The 23,043-nt window shown below is 41.2% G+C and overlaps 1 protein-coding gene across 16 annotated transcripts in view; it reads left to right on the top strand.

The window, feature by feature from the left end:
* The window catches only part of ABCG2 (ATP binding cassette subfamily G member 2 (JR blood group)), a 164,490-nt gene that overhangs the window by 136,129 nt on the left and 5,318 nt on the right, over positions 1–23,043 (top strand). For 15 of the 16 annotated variants that reach the window (XM_082391680.1, XM_082391679.1, XM_082391672.1 and 12 more), the window contains 7 exons: positions 5,983–6,134; positions 8,134–8,238; positions 9,373–9,623; positions 14,768–14,850; positions 19,614–19,703; positions 20,876–21,000; positions 22,558–22,712. In XM_082391680.1, coding sequence (XP_082247806.1) covers positions 5,983–6,134; positions 8,134–8,238; positions 9,373–9,623; positions 14,768–14,850; positions 19,614–19,703; positions 20,876–21,000; positions 22,558–22,712 — 961 coding nt within the window. The remainder of the gene's footprint in view (positions 1–5,982; positions 6,135–8,133; positions 8,239–9,372; positions 9,624–14,767; positions 14,851–19,613; positions 19,704–20,875; positions 21,001–22,557; positions 22,713–23,043) is intronic. The other variant, XR_014244544.1, reaches the window with a different exon arrangement.

Genomic DNA, 23,043 nt, shown 5'->3' with positions numbered 1-23,043 from the left:
AATATCAATCGGCGAGAGCTCTCCCAGAGAGCTCTCAATGCTAAGACCCGGCTCCACCCAACAGTCAGCAAGCTACACTGCTGGACACCCTATGCCAAACAACTAGCAAGACAGGAACACAACCGCACCCATTAGCAGAGAGGGTGCCTAAAATCATACTAAGTTCACATATACCCCAAAACACACCACTGGACACAGCCCTGCCCACCAAAAAGACAAGATCCAGCCCCACCCACCAGAGCACAGGCACCGGTCCCCTCCACCGGGAAGCCCACACAACCCACTGACCCAAACTTAGCCACCGGGGGCAGACACCCAAAACAACGGGAACTAACCTGCAGCCTGTGAAAAGGAGACCCCAAACACAGTAAGTTAAGCAAAATGGGAAGACAGAGAAATATGCAGCAGATGAGGGAGCAAGGTAAAAACCCACCAGACCAAACAAATGAAGAGGAAATAGGCAGTCTACCAGAAAAAGAATTCAGAGTAATGATAGTAAAGATGATCCAAAATCTTGGAAGTAGAATGGAGGAAATACAAGAAACATTTAACAAGGACGTAGAAAAACTAAAGAGCAAACAAAGAATGAAGAACAACACAATAAATGAAATTAAAAATTCTCTAGAAGGAATCAATAGCAGAATAACTGAGGCAGAAGAACGGATAAGTGACCTGAAGATAAAATAGTGGAAATAACTACCGCAGAGCAGAATAAAGAAAAAAGAATGAAAAGAATTGAGGACAGTCCCAGAGACCTCTGGGACAAAATTAAACGCACCAACATTCGAATTATCAGGGCCCCAGAAGAAGAAGAGAAAAAGAAAGGGACTGAGAAAATATTTGAAGAGATTATAGTTGAAAACTTCCCTAATATGGGAAAGGAAAAAGTTAATCAAGTCCTGGAAGCACAGAGAGTCCCATACAGGATAAATCCAAGGAGAAACATGCCAAGACACATATTAATCAAACTATCCAAAATTAAATACAAGAAAAAATATTGAAAGCAGCAAGGGAAAAGCAACAAATAACATACAAGGGAATCCCCATAAGGTTAACAGCTGATCTTTCAGCAGAAACTCTGCAAGCCAGAAGGGAGTGGCAGGACATACTTAAAATGATGAAAGGGAAAAACCTACAACCAAGATTACTTTACCTAGCAAGGATCTCATTCAGATTCGACAGATAAATTTAAAACCTTTACAGACAAGCAAAAGTTAAGAGAATTCAGCACCACCAAACCAGCTTTACAACAAATGCTAAAGGAACTTCTCTAGGCAGGAAACACAAGAGAAGGAAAAGACCTACAAAAACAACCCCAAAACAATTAAGAAAATGGTAATAGGAACATACATATCGATAATTACCTTAAATGTAAGTGGATTAAATGCTCCAACCAAAAGACACAGACTGGCTGAATGGATACAAAAACAAGACCTGTATATAGGCTGTCTACAAGAGACCCACTTCAGACCTAGGGACACATACAGACTGAAAGTGAAGGGATGGAAAAAGATATTTCATGCAAATGGAAATCAAAAGAAAGCTGGAGTAGCAATTCTCATATCAGACAAAATAGACTTTAAAATAAAGACTATTGCAAGAGACAAAGAAGGACACTACATAATGATCAAGGGATCAATCCAAGATGAAGATATGACAATTGTAAACATTTATGCACCCAACATAGGACCTCAATACATAAGGCATATGCTAACAGCCATAAATGGGGAAATTGACAGTAACACAATCATAGTAGGGGACTTTAACACCCCACTTTCACCAATGGACAGATCATCCAAAATGAAAAGAAATAAGGAAACACAAGCTTTAAATGACAAACAAGATGGACTTAGTTGATATTTGTAGGACATTCCATCCAGAAACAGCAGAATACACTTCTCAAGTGCTCATGGAACATTCTCCAGGATAGATCATATCTTGGGTCACAAATCAAGCCTTGGTAAATTTAAGAAATTTGAAATCGTATCAAGTATCTTTTCTGACCACAATGCTATGAGACTAGATATCAATTAGAGGAAAAAAACTGTAAAAAATACAAACACATGGAGGATAAACAGTACGCTACTAAATAACCAAGAGATCACTGAAGAAATCAAGAGGAAATCAAAAAATACCTAGAAACAAATGACAATGAAAACAGGACGACCCAAAACCTATGGGATGCAGCAAAAGCAGCTCTAAGAGGGAAGTTTATAGCAATACAATCCCACCTCAAGAAACTAGAAAAATCTCAAATAAATGCCCTAACCTTACATCTAAAGCAATTAGAGAAAGAGCAAACAAACCCCAAAGTTAGCAGAAGGAAAGAAATCATAAAGATCAGATCAGAAATAAGTGAAAAAGAAATGAAGGAAACAGTAGCAAAGATCAGTAAAACTAAAAGCTGGTTCTTTGAGAAGGTAAACAAAATTGATAAACCATTAGCCAGACTCATCAAGAAAAAAAGGGAGAAGACTCAAATCAACAGAATTAGAAATGAAAAAGAAGTAACAACTGACACTGCAGAAATACAAAGGATCATGAGAGATTACTACAAACAACTCTATGCCAATAAAATGGACAACCTGGAAGAAATGGACAAATTCTTAGAAAAGCACAACCTTCCAAGACTGAACCAGGAAGAAACAGAAAATATAAACAGACCAGTCACAAGCACTGACATTGAAACTGTGATTAAAAATCTTCCAAGAAGCAAAAGCCCAGGGCCAGATGGCTTCACAGGCGAATTCTATCAAACATTTAGAGAAGAGCTGACACCTATCTTCTCAAACTCTTCCAAAATATAGCAGAGGGAGGAACACTCCCAAACTCATTCTACGAGGCCACCATCACCCTGATAGCAAAACCAGACAAAGATGTCACACAAAAAAAGAAAACTACAGACCAATATCACTGATGATCATAGATGCAGAAATCCTCAACAAAATACTAGCAAACAGAATCCAACAGCACATTAAAAGGATCATACACCACGATCAAGTGGGGTTTATCGCAGGAATGCAAGGATTCTTCAGTATACACAAATCAATGTGATACTCCATATTAACAAACTGAAGGAGAAAAACCATATGATAATCTCAATAGATGTAGAAAAAGCTTTTGATTAAATTCAACACCCACTTATGATAAAAACTCTCCAGAAAGTAGGCATAGGGAGAACTTAATAACATAATAAAGGCCATATGTGACAAACCCACAGCCAACATCGTTCTCAATGGTGAAAAACTGAAACCATTTCCTCTAAAATCAGGAACAAGTGAAGGATGCCCATTCTCACCACTGTTATTCAACATAGTTATGGAAGTTTTAGCCACAGCAATCAGAGAAGAAAAAGAAATAAAAGGAATACAACTCAGAAAAGAAGAAGTAAAGCTGTCACTGTTTGCAGATGACATGATACTATACATAGAGAATCCTAAAAATGCTACCAGAAAACTACTAGAGCTAATCAATGAATTTGTTAAAGTAGCAGGATACAAAATTTATGCACCTAAGTCTCTTGCATTCCTATACACTAACGATGAAAAGTCTGAAAGAGAAATTAAGGAAACACTCCCATTTACCATTGCAACAAAAAGAATAAAATACCGAGGAATAAACCTACCTAAGGAGACAAAAGACCTGTATGCAGGAAACCAAAAGACACTGATGAAAGAAATTAAAGATGATACAAACAGATGGAGAGATATACCATGTGCTTTGATTGGAAGAATCAACACTGCGAAAATGACTCTACTACCCAAAGCAATCTACAGATTCAGTGCAATCCCTATGAAACTACCAATGGCATTTTTCACAGAACCAGAACAAAAAATTTCACAATTTGTATGCAAACACAAAAGACCCCGAATAGCCAAAACAGTCTTGGGAAAGAAAAATGGAGCTGGAGGAATCAGGCTCCCTGACTTCAGACTATACTACAAAGCTACAGTAATCAAGACAGTATGGTACTGGCACAAAAACAGAAATATAGATCAATGGAACAGGATAGAAAGCCCAGTAACAGGTCTGGGATTCAGGATCAGTTAGAGCATCCATCCATGATATTTTTATTATCTGTAACCATGTTACAGTGTTCATAGAGAATGATGACTTGACATAGAATACTGGACTATGTTATGTTTCATTATGTTTTGGACTAGTCAGCACACAAGCATCGTTCCTCACACTGGAGAGCGCTAACCTAGTTGTCTCAAGCTCCACTGTGTGCACTAATCACTAAGGGTCTTGTTAAAAATGCAGATTCTGAGTCTAGAGCTCTGAGGTGGAGGCCAAGATTCTCCACTTCTTTTTTTTTTTTTAATTTATTTATTTTATTTATTTATTTTTGGCTTTGTTGGGTCTTCGTCGCTGTGCGCGGGCTTTCTCTAGTTGCGGCGAGTGGGGGCTACTCTTTGTTGCAGTGAGCAGGCTTCTCATTGCGGTGGCTTCTCTTGTTGCAGAGCATGGGCCCTAGGCACACGGACTTCAGTAGTTGTGGCTCGCAAGCTCAATAGTTGTGGCTCGTGGGCTCTAGAGCGCAGGCTCAGTAGTTGTGGCGCACGGGCTTAGTTGCTCTGCAGCATGTGGGATCTTCCCGGACCAGGGCTTGAACCCGTGTCCCCTGCATTGGCAGGCAGATTCTTAACCACCGTGCCACCAGGGGAGGCCTCTCCACTTCTAATAGAAGATACTGATACTGATGCCTCAGTGGTCCTCAGACCACGCTCGGAGTACAGAGTTCTCACACCCGTCCGCCTCCCTGCTGCCGGTCCTTTACTGGCTCCTTACTGTCTACTGACTAACGTTCCACCTCTGAGTGACGGGGTTTCTCATGGGCCTGCTTTTTGATGCAGTCTTCTTTTCAGTCCCCGCCTCCACACATACACCTCAGCTCTGCCATGGCACTGAACTACTTGTAGTTTCTGGAGTAGGCCTTGTTATCGCATGCTTTGTTTGCCATCTTCCTCCCTCCTGACTGCCCTTTCTCTTCTTGGCTTACTCCTGTTGGCCCCTTTGATACACTACTTACGTCATCTTCAGACTGGGTTAGTCTCCTATTTGGCTTACAGGGCACCCTCAGCTACTTCTGTTCCAGCTTGTATTGAAATGATTGGTCTGTTGGCCTGTCGTCTTTGAGGCAGAACAAACTTTCTTGGCTAGCATATAGTAAGTGCTTAGGAAATGCTTGAATTGATGTGATTCTTCTCATAAAGTGTTTTCAATAATATCAGATTTTGAACAGTGATTTTGGCCTTTGTTTCTTCTACCCATAAGTAGTAACTCCTGTATAAAGATAGGAGTTACTGTCTTTTGGCCACGGTATTAGACCAGGGATCAAATCCCAGCCCTGCTCCTTCTAACAGTGACACTTTTGAACCATTGCTTAATTCTCTAAGCCTTATCTGTTATATAACAGTAATAAAAGTTATTGGTACTGCCTCATAACAATATTGTGTAAATTTAGATGAGGTCATCTATAAAGTATTTAGCAAAGATCTAGTCAGTACTCAGTAATGTTAATTGTATTATTAGGGCAGATGAATGAAAACCAGTTCCTAAAGAGCCAGAAGACTTAAATGATCAATGAAGATGGGGCATATGACCATTGTTTTAATATTTAGTTCATAGTAAGTTTTAAAACTTGAGTGTACTTACAAATTACCTGGGTGCTAGTTAAAAATATGGTTCCATAGACCCAATAGGTCTGAGTAGACTGTCCAGGGATCTGTATTTTTAATTAATATTCTGATTGATTCTAGACGACCCATGGAACACATTTTAGAAACCTTAGTGTTTCATGAAAGCACTGAATTTAGGTTCTCTACCTATCAGACAGATAATATGAGATGAGAATTTAGTAAGAGAAAATCAAGTTGAAAGAGGAACAAATGATCTAAAGGCAGGAATAATAAACTATGTTGCCAAGAAATGCAAGTTTCAGATGTTTAATGACTCGTTATCTCCTCACTTTTAATTCAGGATGTCTAAACAAGGACGGACAATCATCTTCTCCATTCATCAGCCTCGTTATTCCATCTTCAAGTTGTTTGATAGCCTTACCTTGTTGGCCTCAGGAAGATTAATGTTCCACGGGCCTGCTCAGGAGGCTTTGGGTTACTTTGCATCCACTGGTATGGTTGACTTCTCTATGAAGTAAGATCCTTCATTAATAGTATCTTAAAGGAGAACAAAGGGGTCACCTGGAGAGCTGTTTGAGTAGATATACCGTGGTTTCCACTACTCCGAAACATCTTCAGTTAGTTTAGTGCTAGTTCTTCACTTTGCAGTGCCAGCTTGTTATTTAGGTATCTTTTTCTATCCTGTTTGAGTGTGTGTGCGAGAGTGTGAGTGTGTGTGTATTTCTACTGGGTCTGTATCTGTTCTCCTTCTCAGTTCTGCTGACCTTTCCCTAACAGTTCAATAAATATATTGGCCTCATAGCCAGTTATCTGTCAGTTGAATTTTTTTGGAAAGGCCTAATGTCCCTAAATTATTTGTCTTCTTGACCATGATACAGATTAGGCTTTATCATGTTTTTCCCTTACATGGGATGTTGATCTACCTTGGTTGGGGGTTCGTGGAGATGCTACTTAATTTTCTAGTAACGTTAGATTGCGGATTCAGCATGGGTGTGAATTACCTGTCAATATAACGGCTCGTCGAAAGCCTGACATCAATGGGCCAACATTCTGATGGCTCTGGATTTCCTGGTTCTATTTAAATAGAAATAACGTAATTTTTTTTATGACTTACGCAATCTGCTTCATTTTAGAGATCCTTGGATATGATTATAGATGATGCTTCACGAACTCAAATATAGTTTTAAATGTTTGCTAACCACATTTTAAAATGTTTTTGTTTAGTCTCTGTCATTTAAAATTAAGAAGCCTTGCATGGGTCTAGGGAGTTTAGGGGGGATGAACTTAAGGATCACACTACAGGCCAAGCTGAGTTCAGATAAATCATGTTGCTTCTGAGTCTGAGCTCATGCTGCTTGCTGCACGACAGGCCAGTGTATCAGGAGATGAGTTGCTGGGACAAGGAATAGAGACTTTATTCAGAAAGCCAGCAGACCGAGAAGATGGTGGCCTCGTGTCCCAAAGAACCATCTTCCCCGAGTTAGAATTCAGGCTTCTTTTATACTGAAAGGGAAGGGGGTGTGGCTGGTTGTTGAAAACTTCTTAGTGTCGGAATCCTTTGTTCTTGCGACTGTCCACCTAGGTCTGGTCATGGTGTTCCTGTAAACCTCCAACAAGACAAACATTATTCTCTGTTCTGCAACTCTTTATCTCTCTATGAATGGAAAAGTGTTCCACCTTTAAAGATCAGACCCTTGAGAATGGGCTATCCTGAATATTTCAGGCTCTAGGCAACATTCTTAACTTGTAGCAGAAGCAATAGAATACAAAGGTTAAAGTAAAAGAAACAGATCCAATATGGAGTCAGATTTGTTCTTCCCTATTACAGTGCCACAAGAAGTCAGGGTAAGCATTCAGCTATGCTGTGCCAGCCACATTCTCTTGAGAATGCTGCTCTGGTGATTTGTTTTCTATATTGGAATTACAGGAGCATAACAGAGGACCATTTGGACCTGAATTTAATAGGGGCAAAAGCAATCATTGCTAAAGTGGGTACTGGCATTCTAGCAGTCCCCAGGTGCACTTGGAGAGCAGAACATACCCCAAGCCTCTCCCAGACACAGTCCTGCTATGCCTTAGCTGGCTTTAAAGAACATTAGTTCTTCTATAGCTTTTTTTTTTTTTTTTTTCAACTTATTTTTTTTTTTCTTGGACCTACATCTAGATTTCTGAAGAAGTTCTGATAAGCACCAGAGCATATTGATAGCTGTTTCAGGTCTTATGAATTATGATGGGTAAGGACCAAGCACTAACAGAAGACTTGGGAAGAGTCCAAGGTTGGTTTGGAGTGTGCTGTTTTGTGAAGAGTCAGAAAGCTGTTGAAATACTGTGCGATTAAAAGGAAGCGGTAAATTAGTGAGGGGAGATGAGAGAAGAAAAGTGAGGGAGAAATTGTTAGATCCTGTCTCTCCCAGCAACGCCTCCCTCACCCCCTGAGTCTTTATTTCCCAAGACTATCAAGTTTGTGTACCTGAGTTACCTTCTTTTGCAGGTTACCACTGTGAGCCCTATAATAACCCTGCAGACTTCTTCCTGGACGTCATTAATGGAGACTCCTGTGCTGTGGTGTTAAACAGAGAAGACACAGACGGTGAAGGTTAGCAAATCTGTTGAGAGTCACAGATTATTGCCTAATTGAGTTGGCTGAAGCTTAGCAACGTGGTAGCTCACTAAAACATGGCTGTGTGAATTTACATCAATCCTGTCCTCTGATACTGGTTGTCCCAGTTTGTTTGGCTGCTGTAACAAAAATACCATATAGACTGGGTGGTTTAAACAATAAACATTTATTTCTCACAGTTCCGGAGGCTGGAAGTCCAAGATCAAGGTGCCAGCAGATTTGGTGTCTGCTGAGGACCTGCTTCCTGGTTCATAGATGAGCGACCATATTATTGCCTCCTCATGTGGTGGGAGTGGGGAGGGAGCCCTCTGGGGCCTCTTTCATAAGGGTACTAATCCCACTCCTGAGGGGTCCACCCTCATGACCTAATCATCCCTCAAAGGCCTTGCCTTCAGATACCATCACATTGGGGATTGGGTTTCAGCATATGAAGTTTGGGGGCACACAAACATTCAATCTCATAGCATCAGTCAACACAGATTTTGTTGTCTGTGAGAGTACTGTTTTTGATTTAATCTGTAAATGAGCATTTATAGGATGGTGTCAGTTCTAAGGGGAGTTCCCATTTTTTAAAAAGTGCCCATTGTTTACATAGTGGCCCCTTGGTATCCATGGGGGATTGATTTCAGAACTCCCCCCCCCTCCCCCCAACAGATAACAGAATCCAAGGGTGCTCAAGTCCCTTAGAGTAGGCCCTCCCTATCCCCTGGGTTCAACGTCTGTGGATACAGAGGGCCAACTGTATAGTGTTTTGAAATAAGAAACTTGGCAGTTTATGCATTTGCACATTGTAAAAAGCAAAGACCAGGTTTTTTATTAGGAATTATAACTCCATATGGTGAGAAGTCTATTTTAAAAGATTTAGGGTCCAAATGTTATAACTAGGAAAAGATCAGTGAGTTTGCTGTATCCATAAGTTTACGGAAGTAGGCCAATTTACTCTGTTTTTCTACTTTGTAAAGCAGTGACAGATCTCATAATTTTTTATACTCAAGCTTTAGAATTAAGGTACTAGGGAAGAATCTAAGAAAGCGGTTACAGAAAAATGGACTAAATCAGTTATTATTTTATTAATAATGTTTCCCTTCTTTATGCACTTTTATTCCAAAGCCAAGGAGACTGAAGAGCCTTCCAAGACAGATACTCCACTCATAGGAAAATTAACTGAGTTTTATGCCAACTCCTCCTTCTTCAAGGAAACAAAAGTTGAGTTAGAGCAACTCTCAGGGGGTCAGAAAAAGAAGAAGATTTCAGTCTACAAGGAGATCACCTATGCCACCTCCTTCTGTCATCAGCTCAGATGGATTTCCAGGCGTTCATTCAAAAACTTACTGGGTAATCCCCAGGCTTCTGTAGCTCAGGTAACCCGGCAGAGTCTTCTAATTATGCTGTAAAATACTCATTTGGGGGCATTAGGTTCTGATACAGTCTATTTTAGGATTATGCTTACCTTCTACCCACACTTTTATGTATTTTATTTATCCCCATTCCATTTGGGGTATAGAAATACGTAAAACCCAATTAAGTTTTTACTTATAGAAGATTTCTTTTTTAATGGGTTGTTTTTTTTTGGACTATCTAATTCAGAATTTTGGTCGATTTAGACAAGCTGTAATGGATAATCTTTGTAGAAAAAAAATATTTTTTCATAAATTGTGAAGTGAAGGAAATGTTTGACCATATTTGGGGTTTTCTGGTGGCCGCACATGTTCATTTCCTGATGCATTCAACAAGTTCTTACTGATCACGTGCTGCATTTTGGAGCTTGTACACAGCAGTGAACAAAGTGGGCAAAAATAAAATCCCTGCTCTCGTGGAGCTTGTTTCCTTATGAGGAGAGACAGTTGATAAATTCATATAGAAATAAGATATATAGCGTGTCAGGTGGTAAAAAGGGCTAGGAAGAGAGTTTAAGCAGAGAAGTGGAGAAAGGAAGAGAAAGAGAGGAAGGGGGGGAAGAGGAAGAGCAAGGGAAGGGGTTGGTTTGCATCTTACGTCAGGTGGAAAGTGGCCAGGGAAGCTTTCAGCTCAGTGTCGCGTCCCTGAGGGCTGTAGGGCTGGCCACTGGCTGCGCAAAGAGCCTGTGTGCAAATGCTGTTCCTTACGATCGACCTTCCTCATTGAGGGCTTCTGATCTTAGGAGAGCGCTAGACACCTAAAACAGCGTGAGGTTAACACAGAGGTAGCAGGCAGACTTGAATTCTGTTCAGGAAGGCTCCACTGTCAGACTGACTTTCTCTTAATTAAGATGAAATAATGTTCTTTTTCTCTTTTGGCTGACTCCATTGATAGTTGTTGATAATGACTCCTTCATGATTTTTCTGTTATTCTTTTCTTTTTTTTTTTTTTAAATAAATTTATTTATTTATTTTTGGCTGTGTTGGGTCTTCGTTTCTGTGCGAGGGCTTTCTCTAGTTTCGGTGAGTGGGGGCCACTCTTCATCACGGTGCGCGGGCCTCTCACTGTCGCGGCCTCTCCCGTTGCGGAGCACAGGCTCCAGACGCGCAGGCTCAGTAGTTGTGGCGCACGGGCTTAGTTGCTCCACGGCATGTGAGATCTTCCCGGACCAGGGCTCGAACCCATGTCCCCTGCATCGGCAGGCAGATTCTCAACCACTGCGCCACCAGGGAAGCCCCATCCTTTCTAAGGAAGTCAGTTTAGCCAGTTATTTTGGGGTTGGCCGATTTTATTATCACTGAATTTCTGCCAAGTGCCAAACGATGGCATGTTGTTGTCTCCAGTGAAACATCACGGACTTCTTACCACATGCGCCATCATTTTCATACCGCAGTACTGTCGCCTTCTAAGTATTAATGCTGAGAGCCTATATCCCTCTTTGAGACGTACTGCTAATTGCTCCAAACAGTTTTGTACTTGTTATTTGGCATTTCTGTCAGAACATGAACACTTTTGTGTACTTTCAGTCAAAGGTACGTTTTTATCCTTTTAGAGTAGATTTGATGTCATTTGGGAACAAATTCTGTAAGTAAGGTCAACCTGGTTATCCATTGTTCAACCGTGAGATGATAGAAGGCAGGTGATTCTTAGTTTGATTTATGCATTAGACTTTTTTATTTGGAAAGTAAATTTCTCTTGCCTCTAAAAGTGGTTTCTAAATGCCTTGTCCAAGTCACATACAGTCGGCCCTCAGTATCCCGGGTTCCACGCACGCTGAGGTTGGAGGAACCCACGGGTGCGGAGGACTGACTGTACGACCCCATTTTATTTGAGGGGTTGGAGCATCTGTGGATTTTGAGGATCCCCGGGGATCCTGGAGCCAGCCCCCTGCCGCTACCAAGGGCTGACTCCGCCTGGCAGCTCTGGGCAGGGGCGATTAGAATGCGGAGCTCTTTGTAATAGTACACCAGGTTTCTGCACCTTCTGGTGCTAGGCTTTCTTCAGATGCAAACCCAATGCCTAGTGCCTCCAAGTTGCACGTTCAGCCTACTTACCTCCTCAGTGACCTCAGTTCCACAAAAGGAATCCCAACGATGTTCAGAGCAGTGACAGTCTTGCAGAACAGGGATAGAAGCTTGCATCTCCCTGAGCATCTGCATGGGGGGGGGGGCAGGACTCTTCTTCAGATGTGTCAATGCTGGAATGTTAGCTTAAGACAGGAGTAGGCAAACCTTTCTTGTAAAGGGTCACAGGGTAAATACTTTAGGCTCTGCAGCTCATGTGGTCTTTGTCTCAAGTAGTCAAGTCTGCCATTTTAGCCAGAAAGCAGCCATAAAGACATTTAAAAAAATGAACATGGCTGTGTTCCAATCAGACTTTATTCACGGACACTGAAATATGAATTGTATGTAAATTTCATGTGGCAAGAAATATTCTTCTTCTTTTTTTTCTTTCAACCATTAATAAAATGGTAAAAAACTATGCTTGCTCGTGGACTGAACAGAAATAGGCCTGAGGGCCATAGCGTGCTGACTTCTGGTTTAGGGTTTTTTATAATCTTGTGAGTGTGTCTTTTATTTCTCTAAGTGTTTGAATGTGGAGCTATTAAAATGTTTTATGGCTTACAGCCATAAAAAGATAAAAAGATAAATAAAAGATAAATCTGGTATGGGTAGTCTTACAGCCATACTTAGGTTTGAACTCGTCATTTACATGAGTTAGACTTTGCTTCTGGTAATGCATTTAACCAAAGGTTGTCTTTGGAAGATATTGGAACGAATGGATTATCTGTATGAGAAGATTTAATGTTCATTTAATGTGCCAAAGGTTTCCTGATCAAATCAACTTGGAAAATACTGTCATATCTCTTGGAGAGTCATTGTTTCTATTAGCACATTTAACATTTGGCTATGGATTAATTTTTTCAGTGACAGCAATAAACATCCCTTAGAATCCACCTTGAGAAATGTTGACAAACACATTTGAACAAAGATAGAATAACACATTTAGGACATTTCTTTTCAAAAGAAGCCAGCTGCACAGAACTCATAGAATAGAATTTCTTTGCTCCATTAAGCAGCGTTTAGTTTTCCTGTTTATTTTCTTTTCCTTAATGTAAGAAGGAAAAACATAGACGCATCTTGTAAAACCATGACAAAATTATGAGATTAATCATTTTGTCAATCTGTTTGAAAAGTTTCCTTGAAAATACTTTAAGAATTTTGAAACCTTTAGGAAACATCCAAACAATAAAACTGACAGTCTGTTAACATAAGTTACTAAGTTTGAATGTAGAAGAAACAAAGCATGTGGAGTGTCCAATTTTAAAAGTCTGACTATTATAGAAGGTGAAAGTATAGACTTGTGTACATGTGCATGCACACATGCTGATGGGGTTATTATTATTTATTTTGGAAGCTTGATCTGTTGACGTGAAGTATAGTATATTTATATATATTTTTATAAATTTATTTATTTTTATTTATTTATTTTTGGCTGCGTTGGGTCTTCGTTGCTGCGCGCGGGCTTTCTCTAGTTGCGGCGAGCAGGGGCTACTCTTCGTTGTGGTGCGCAGGCTTCTCATTGCGGTGGCTTCTCTTGTTGCGGAGCACGGGCTCTAGGCACAAGGGCTTCAGTAGTTGTGGCGCACGGGCTCAGTAGTTGTGGCTCGCAGGCTCTAGAGCGCAGGCTCAGTAGTTGTGGTGCATGGGCTTAGTTGCTCCGCGGCATGTGGGATCTTTCCGGACCAGGGTTTGAACCTGTGTCCCTTGCATTTGGCAGGCAGATTCTTAACCACTGCGCCACCAGGGAAGCCCGAAGTATAGTATACTTTGAAGGTAATTAAAATATGCCAGGGTAATAGATTTTTTTTTTCAAATTTCTGACTGTCTTTTTTAGCAAGGCAATTTTTAAGGACATCTCAAATCATATTCTTTCCAGACTGGTCTTCACGAGCTAGTCTTCACAGGTCATGATCCTGTTTTGCAATTTTGTTTGCTTCGTGCCAAAAGTGTCTTGACAAGTTACTTCAAGTCTTGATACTACTGCACTGTTGTAGTACTGAGGTGGTTTTTTCTTTTGTTTTGTTTTTAAACTTTGAAGGTTCCAAGGTACATCGTGAGATATTTTGTTTTCTTTAGGTTATCATTTACTATATTTTTAAATTCATTTAATTAAATTTAACTAAAAAGTACAATAAGTAGAATTTCCTTAAGTAAATTATAATGTAACCCTTACCCCTTCGCTTATAGAAGTGTCCTTAAGAGACAGTTTGTCAGTCTTAAAAACCGAAGTGATGTTTAGCCAGTCTTCTTAGGAGTCATCAAACAGAGTGAGTGGGTGAAGGTAGGTAAGAGTGGCAAAGCATTGGCAGCTTAGTCCTGCTGTTGGCTGTAGGCCCTCCGGGCTGAGGTTGCTGGGGAAGCAGTGACAGGAGGGTGGGTAATGGGTGCACTCGGGTGCCCTCAGAGAAATGAAAGCTGGCTGAATGCTTTGGTGACAGTGACAGTGCACTTTTCCAGTGCAGGCGTGGACTCTGCCGACCCCTACTTCCTTATTGTGCAAAATTACATTGTTCGAATTTTTTTCATGTGTGCTTCAAAATTTTGGTTCATTTTTATTTATTTTTCATGTTAAGAGTAAAGACATCCTGTTTTTATTGGAGCCTCTTGAAATATCACACTATGCATGTCCACTAGCACAAAGGTTGAGAGTTCAGGCCAGAACTCTTAGCCACTCGGACTTTATTTCACCCCCCAGACTATTTTGCTAGGTGCTTGCATTGTTCTGCCACACTCTATGGCATTCCCAGGCCCAGTAGCCTGAACTGGACCATGAACTGGCAGGGCCTGGTAAAGCACTGGGAGAAATCTTAGCTTTTCTACTTTGTCGCCTGTCAGTCTCCCTAGCGCACAGATAAATTATTTTTATTTCAATTTAAAAAGTAGTCTTAATAACATACACTGTTTTATATTTTCCCAAGGACTATGGCCAAGCCATTTAAAATACCTATATCAATGGAGAGTTTCATTATGTAGCCAGATATATTTTGATAATAATGTGTTACGTTTTTACCTTTAATTGAAATTCTTTTTTTCTTTTTGAAAAGATAATTGTAACAATCATTCTGGGACTGGTGATAGGTGCCATTTTCTACGATCTAAAAAATGATCCTGCAGGAATCCAGAACAGGTGAGTAAATTTGGATCCTGATTTTGAGAATGTGCTGTTAACTTTTCTTTCAAGCTTATGAAAATCGATTACGAATTTGAATTTGAGATAAGCAAAGGGTAAATTGAGGAGTAGGATAAGTCAGAGAATTGAAAGCTGAATGGAAGAATTAATTATTTAGTGCTGAAATATACAGAACCTAAAATTTACCCTCATAACCAATTTTAAGTGTCCAGTTCAGTGGCATTAATTACATTCACGTTATTGTTCAGCCCTCCCCACCTTGCAACTCCAGAACTTTTTCATCTTCCCAAACCGCCTCTCTGTACCCACTGAGCAACAGCTCCCCATTCTCCCTTTCCGCAGCCCCTGGAAATCACCATTATACTTTCTGTCTCTGATTTTAACTATTCTAAGTACCTTGTATAAGTGGAATCATGGAGTATTTGTCTTTTTGGTGACTGGCTTTATTGCCCTTAGCATAATATCTTCAAGGTTCATTCATGTTGTAGCATGTGTCAGAACTTATTTCTTTTTAAAGACGAAATAATACTCCATTGTATGGATATACCACATTTTGTGTATCGATTTGTCTGTCCATGGACACTGGTTTGTTTCCACTTTTCGGCTGTTGTGAATGATGGTGCTATGAACATGGATGTACAAATAAATATCTGTTTGAGTCTCTGCTTTAAATTCTTCTGGGTAAATACCCAGAAGTGGAATTGCTGGATCATTTGGTAATTCCATTAATTTTTTGAAGAACTGCTACCCTGTCTTCTACAGTAGCTACACTATGTTGCATTTCTACCAGTAGTGCACAGGGTTTCAGTTTCTCCCCAACCTTACCAACACTTATTTTTTCTTTTGTTTTCTTTTTTTTTTTAAATAACCCCCCTCATTAGTGGACAGTGGTATCTCATGGTGGTTTTGATTTGCATTTCCCTAATGATTATTGTATTGTTGAGCATCTTTTCATGTGCACATTGGCCATTTGTGTTTCTTCTTTGGAAGCATGTCTATTGAAGTTCTTTAACCATCTTTTAATTGGGTTTTTTGAAGATTGTTGAGCTGTTAAACTCCTTATATATTCTGGATATGAACCCCTTATCAGATATAAATTTGCAAATATTTTCTGCCATTCTGTGTGTTGTCTTTTCACTCTGTTGGTGTGTCCTTTTTCTAAAAAAAATATTTATTTATTTTATTATTTATTTTGGCTGCGCCGGATCTTAGTTACGGCACGCGGGATCTTTTAGTTGCGGCATGCGGACTTCTTAGTTGTGGCGTGCAGCCTCCTCAGTTGCGGCATGCGTGCGGGATCTAGTTCTCCCACCAGGGATTGAACCTGGGCCCTCTGCATTGGGAGCACAGAGTCTGACCCACTGGACCACCAGGGAAGTCCCTGTTGGTGTGTCCTTTGATGCACAAAAATTTTAAAATTTGACATAGTTCAGTTTATCTGCTTTTTTCTTTTGTTGCCTGTGAGTTAATTTCCTTTTAAGGTTTTGATTTGTTTGACATGGGGTGGTGGTGGGGACTCAGTTTTTTCTGTTGTAGGGTTAGTACTTACGTTAGTTTACCTTCCCTGGTTTCGGTCATAACGTGCCCTTAAAGCTATGTTTCCTGATGAGACTTTGTAATGGACCACAACATGCTCTGAATAGAGGTGCTGAGCAGAGTGGAAGACCACAGAGTTCTCCTTGGCATTATTTATTGAGAGCCGCCCTGGGCCAGGCACTGTCCTCCGGGCTTTACATCCAGGGTCTCAGGTTACCCTCCCAGCCAAAGAAGTGGATGGTTTTATCCCCATTTCACTACTGAGCAAAGCTGTAGTAGCTTAAGTTGAATCTGTTTTGATATCTGGAAAAGGATGATTGTTTATGAAAGGCAGAACAAGCATAAAGGTCAATTCTTCACTCAGGTAAAGTAAGAGATCTCCTATGGGGCATCAGATAGTGAGATGATTACTGGAGCTTTTTTCTAGAGTTATGTTATTGTTTTTCTTTTTATCTTCCACGAGGGCTGTGTTCTTCTCTGGTTTATTCGAAACTTGCTAGTAATTGATGGTTTGTACCCTTTGTAGATGCCATCTTTTCGTGAAGCACAGAGTATATAACACAGGAATCTAGAGCCTGTGGGTCTTTTGTGTTGTGCAGTGGGAAGCATTTGGAAAAAAGATACTGGGAAGCCTGTCCTCAACTGGAATTTAAGAGAGGAACTAGAAATCTAGTCATTAAAGCTCTTGGTAGAAGAACCCAGAGAAATTTAGAAGAGCGTTAACTGTTTCTTCAAGTGTTTTCTGCAAAAATAGATCATTGGAGCTATTTTAATTTGTATTTTTGACTTAAGCTTACTGCCACTTTTTATCATTTGAAATTGCCCTGGAGGCCAGTGTGGTTTGGCTCTCTTTTTTTGGGAATGAATTATTCTTAGGGAGATGCTCTCTTTGTTCTTTCTCTAACCTGTATAATGATGTATGGAATATGAACTTCTTTGACCTAACAACTCAACTACCTTACAGAGTTGTGGAGGTAACTAAACAAATAAATGTATATTAAGGGAAGAGATATTTTAAGAATATTTGCATCAATAAGCAGACATTACAGACATGAATTACCACCTTGAAAAGAACTAGAGTACGTTAAATTCTTTAACAATAAAATCTGTATAGTATAAAATAAATTACCTTATGATTTAGGAGGAATTTCACTGTGTACTAGTTCAAAATCTTTATGAACATTATTGTACTGTTAGATGTAACACTTAACAAATTGAGCTGAATTGTTGCCATGTCCTGTGTTTCTGAAATTAGCTTTTATGTTGATATTAGGCTTATTTGTGTGCAGAAAGTAGCATAGTTGCTCGCATTATAGGCCTGGCTTTTTTCCATTTATTTATTGTATAAACATTTACTTATTTATTTATTTGGCTGCGTCGGGTCTTAGTTGCGGCATGCGGGATCTTTCGTTGCGGCGCACGGACTCTTCATTGCGGTGCGTGGACTTCCCTCTAGCTGTGGCGCATTGGGCTCCAGGGCACGCGGGCTCCGTAGTTGCAGCGCACGGGCTTAGTTGCCCCGAGACATGTGGGATCTTAGTTCCTCGACCAGGGATCGAACCCGCGTCCTCTGCATTGGAAGGCGGATTCTTTTTATTTTTTCTTTTAATAAAAAATAAATTTTTGGCTGCGTTGGGTCTTTGTTGCTGCACGCGGGCTTTCTCTAGTTGTGGCGAGTGGGGGCTGCTTTTCCTTGCGGTGCGCGGGCTTCTCATTGTGGTGGCTTCTCTTGTTGGGGAGCATGGGCTCTAGGCGCGCGGGCTTCAGTAGTTGTGGCACGTGGGCTTAGGGCGCAGGCTCAGTAGTTGTGGTGCACAGGCTTAGATGCTCTGCACCATGTGGGATCTTCCCAGACCAGGGCTCGAACCCGTGTCCCCTGCACTGGCAGGCAGATTCTTAACCACTGTGCCACCAGGGAAGTCCCTAAACATTTACTTTTAAGACAGCCTGTTCCTTAAGTTCTTTATTTTGGGAGGAGGGAGTGTTAAAACCAATTACTGAGTGTCTATGGTCTCTTTTTGTTAGAGGGTTATACGCTTGGGTTTACATTTTTAAAAATTCTCTTGTTTGTGTGTCATTTAAATGATGTGTTGCCTCATCTCTTTTGGTTTCAACTCACATCCTCAATGTCAATTAAATCATTTGGTTAGGAAGGAAAGCCCAACAGTGTTTCAGGACTGTGGGCATGCTTTCATAAAATTCATATTTCTCTCAAAGTGTAGATTAACTGAGTACTTTCCTTTTTAAACTTCAGTTGTTTTACTGAGAGAGAAGCATTAATAGTCTTCCTTTTCTCATAGGTGCACAAATTAGTTTTTCCTTTATGAGCATTATTTTGGGTTTTTTTTTTTTTGAGCCCGTTGGAAAGAAACCCCATTGGCAGTGGGTGGTCAAGGAGACTATCACGGCTGTGCTGGTGGCTGTGAGGGGGATGTACACAGTAAGATGTCCCTCCACAGGCTTTCATTTTGCCTTGTCTTAGTTTCTTCTTTACTCAACTTTTAAAGAAGTGGCTAATAGAGGTTTTTAACCTTTGCAAGCTTTATTTGGCTCACTGTTTCTCCGTTCATACATTAGGAACTGCACTTGGCATTTTGTTAGTTAAAATCCAAGGTGACAGTATTTTTATGACCTATGTAATTGTCAGCTTGGCTGCCGTAGACTGTGCCAAAGACCCACAGACTGGGTGGCTTAAACCACAGAAATTCATTTCTCGCAGTTCTGGGAATCAGGTTGCCCGCATGGTCGGGTTCTGAAGAGGACCCTCTTCTGATTTGCTGCCTTCTGGCTGTGTCCTTGCATGGCAGAGAGAGAGAGCTCTGATGTCTCTCCCTTTTCTTCTAAGGGCACTAATCCATTGTGAGGGCCCTACTCTCATGACCTCGTCTGAACCGGACCACCTCCCAAAGGCACCATCTCTAAATGCCGTCACATTGAGGGTTAGGGCTTCGGCACAGGAATTTGGGGAGGCTGCACTTCAGTCGGTAGCAAACTAGGTCATGAATTTCAAACTGTGCTATATGGGGTCCCAGGGGTATCACTGTGGAGACACAGGGGTGGGGGAGTGACCTGGTGGGGCTCATGCTTCCCTCTCAGTTTCAACCAGAACAGTTGTTTGTTTCACGTGCGAAGATATCATTCGAGGGAAGAGTTTTGCAGGTAGACAAAGGACCGAAGAACGTTTAATTGACTGCAGTGCTTTCGTTCCCTGTCTCTCATCACAGGGCCGGGGTGCTCTTCTTCCTGACCACCAACCAGTGTTTCAGCAGCGTGTCGGCCGTGGAGCTCCTGGTGGTCGAGAAGAAGCTCTTTATGTGAGTAGGTCTCTGTTTCCGGAAGGGGGCTACTGGTCAAACTGGTCACATCCAGAATCAGGCCATGGCTTGGTTCTTGGGGATTACCAGTGTTGGTTGAGAAAGAGCACCCAGAGGCTGGGAGGAGAGTCATAGCACATGGGGCCTGATACCAAGGGAGAAAGGAGTTGCAAGTTTAGGGCCTAGCCGCACACCCAGTGGTGCAGAGAAAGCAAGGAATAAGGGGCTGAAAAGGATCTTGTGTGTTTGGCAAACAGGAAGTCGTGATGACTGTCACAAGGAAAGCTTGAGGGGCTTGGTAGAGAGAAGGTAGCGAGCCGAACAGTAAACTCAAGGTGAGGAGGTGAAGCCGACCAAGAATATAGACCAAGCCCTCAGTGGAAGGGAGAATGGAAGGGGCCAGAGGGCAGCCTTAAAATAAAGGTGGGCGGTTCTGTTTCCTGTGTTTGTCAAAGTTGGAAGAGATTTGCATGTTTACATGTTGCGTAAAGGAATCATGAGGGAGGGGAAGAATGAAGATCTTGGTGGAATAGTTTGGATTTACAGGAGGAAGCTCTCAGGAAGAGGAGGGATCTAGAACTTGAGAGGGAAGAAAAGAGGACTTGATAGCCGACAGGGCTGTGTGGTTGGCAGGCATGATCATGGAAAGAAGTGCCATTTTCTTTTTTTTGTCATGATAGTGGAAGAAGTAAAAACAGATTAGTGACCCAAAGCTGCATTTGAGGCTCGGAGAATAGCAACACCACCTTCTTCATAATTAGAAGTAGGGAAGAAGAAAAGCCTCTGTGACCGCTGAGATCAGCTTCTGACATGCTGACCTTCAAGGAGAGCCACTGTCGGAAGAGAGGGAGGCGATGCAGGACCCGTCCCCCTGGAGTGTGTGTTCGGAGGGCAAACTGGCCGGCATTTGGAGGGAGTTACGCAGTGAGAAGAGGGGTCACTGCACAGAGCCTTGGGGGGTGATGTCCCAGGGGAGGCGCACACGGGACCTGTGCCTGGTGCTGACAGGGATGAAGGGTGGTGGGTTAGCCTCGAGGAAGCTTCTACCACGTGGAAGCTGTAGTTCTTAGATCCAGGGTGGCAGCAGAAATAGGTATAGCAAGTGGTTTCATCTTCTGGTCTTGGCCTTCTTAAACTAACCTAGGATGTATGATGTGAATCTTTGTTTTTAGACATGAATATATCAGTGGATATTACAGAGTGTCATCTTACTTCTTTGGAAAACTGTTATCTGATTTACTCCCCATGAGGATGTTACCAAGTATTATATTTACTAGTATCACATACTTCCTGTTAGGTAAGCAATGAAACGAAAGGTATGTGTCTTTCGTCTTGGATATGAGGGGACTTTTTGCAGGCGTGCTTCAGTTCTCAAAACTGTAAATCAACTCCTGAGATAAGGAAGCATCTATTCATTATGTACGCTCTGAAATAACTGTTCTCGGAGGAGATTTTTGCAAGACTTTTTCCAAAGTAATTTAAAAACTATTTATAAAACTATATTTTATAAACAGAGATACTCTGTGTCATATACAAACATGGAAATAATTCCTAAAACTATTTGACACTATGTTGGAGGAGCTGGAGCTGGGATATTTATTACTTATCTATTTATATTTTTATGTGTGTGTGTGTGTGTGTGTGTGTATAAAGATAATGAAAGATAGGGACTTCTGGTGATAAAAATATTTGTTCGATAGATGTAGACAGATAGATTTTTTTATGCATTGTGTTTAGACTACACCCCTGGCTCATTGTATCAGCATTTCCATATATTTCTCACATACACACGCACCAGAAATATTTCTTTTCTGACAAAGCACTATTGATTGAGTTTAAAATTCCATGTTACAAGTAAGAGGTGTGTCGTAAAGAATTAGGCATAGAACCTAGACCCTCAGGCTCCTAACTGGTGTTCTTATGGCTGTTCCAAAATCTTCAGATTTTTGTATGACCCACAGTATTAGCCTATTTTCGTTTACAAAGCAGTTTCATGAAACTTAATTTAACCCCATCCTCAATCCCAGAGTTATAGGGTGATTTGTCTTGGGAGACTTGGATTATGGACACATCCCCCAGATTTTAAAACCACTGGGAAGGCATGTAATCCTGACCTTCCCAGTATCTTCACTAATACATTTACAACAAACAGTGAGTAATGTGGTGGTGTCTAGGTAAAATGAATGTGGTCTTGGCAAGTTTCCGTCTTAGAAGAGAAGGCAGTAGAATTCTGGCCAGTTGTGTTGCCTGCAGCTCTCCACCTCAGGCACTCAGAAACTGTTAATAATTACAAATAAAGAAGCACAAGTGTTACGTGGAAAAGTGCTTATGCAGTGAGCCTGTAAAAGAAAACTGCAGGACTTCCCTGGTGGCGCAGTGGATAAGAATCCACCTGCCGATGCAGGAGACACAGGTTTGACCCCTGGTCTGGGAAGATCCCACATGCCGCAGAGCAGCTAAGCCCGTGCACCACAACTACTGAAGCCTGCGCACCTAGAGCCCGTGCTTTGCAACAAGAGAAGCCACCGCAATGAGAGGCCCGTGCACTGCAACCAAGAGTAGCCCCCGCTCGCCACAACTAGAGGAAGCCCGCGCGCAGCAACGAAGATGCAACACAGCCAAAAATAAAATAAATAAATTAAAAAAAGAAAGAAAACTGCATATAGCGTATAGCGTCCTACAGTTATATTGGGGGGGAACAATGAAAGTGGTGACCCAGGGTGGTTGGATAGAGGATGAATTTTTTTCCATCTGATACTAGTTTCTCAAAATATTATAGTGTTATTTGCGCAATAACAATCCCCGATACACCGTGACGTAGACAGTCGGATTAACCCCCTCTTTGCTCCCTAAGGATTGAAACCACAGGTGGAGGCCTTCTTCATCATGATGTTTACCCTGATGATGGTGGCTTATTCAGCCAGTTCAATGGCACTGGCCATAGCAGCAGGTCAGAGCGTGGTTTCCATAGCAACGCTTCTCATGACCATCTCCTTTGTGTTTATGATGGTGAGTATGAACTGTGCTTCCCTGAGACATTAATTATTTCCCTTTGTTCTCCCCCCGGATTCACCTATCCTGTAAAATCTGCTTGAGGATTCTGTAAATCCTTTTGCTTTAAGGAGGCCGTATATTGAAGTATAGCTTATATTATTAGAGAACATACCAGCTTTTTCTTCCTCTTACCCAGCCTTTTTTGCTACTGTTCTAATATAGTTATTATAACCTTAGTTAACATGTTGTTACCGATGAGCTTTAAAAAGATGCCTCTTGGTGACATATCGTGAAAGCTTGATCGATTGGAACTTTAAAAACCAGAAAAATTTTGATTTTTCAAATT

This window comes from Balaenoptera borealis (genome assembly GCF_965194805.1).
Source record: "Balaenoptera borealis genome assembly, chromosome: 4".
In the NCBI taxonomy this organism is placed as follows: domain Eukaryota; kingdom Metazoa; phylum Chordata; class Mammalia; order Artiodactyla; family Balaenopteridae; genus Balaenoptera; species Balaenoptera borealis.
This window is presented reverse-complemented; position numbering and strand designations above follow the sequence as displayed.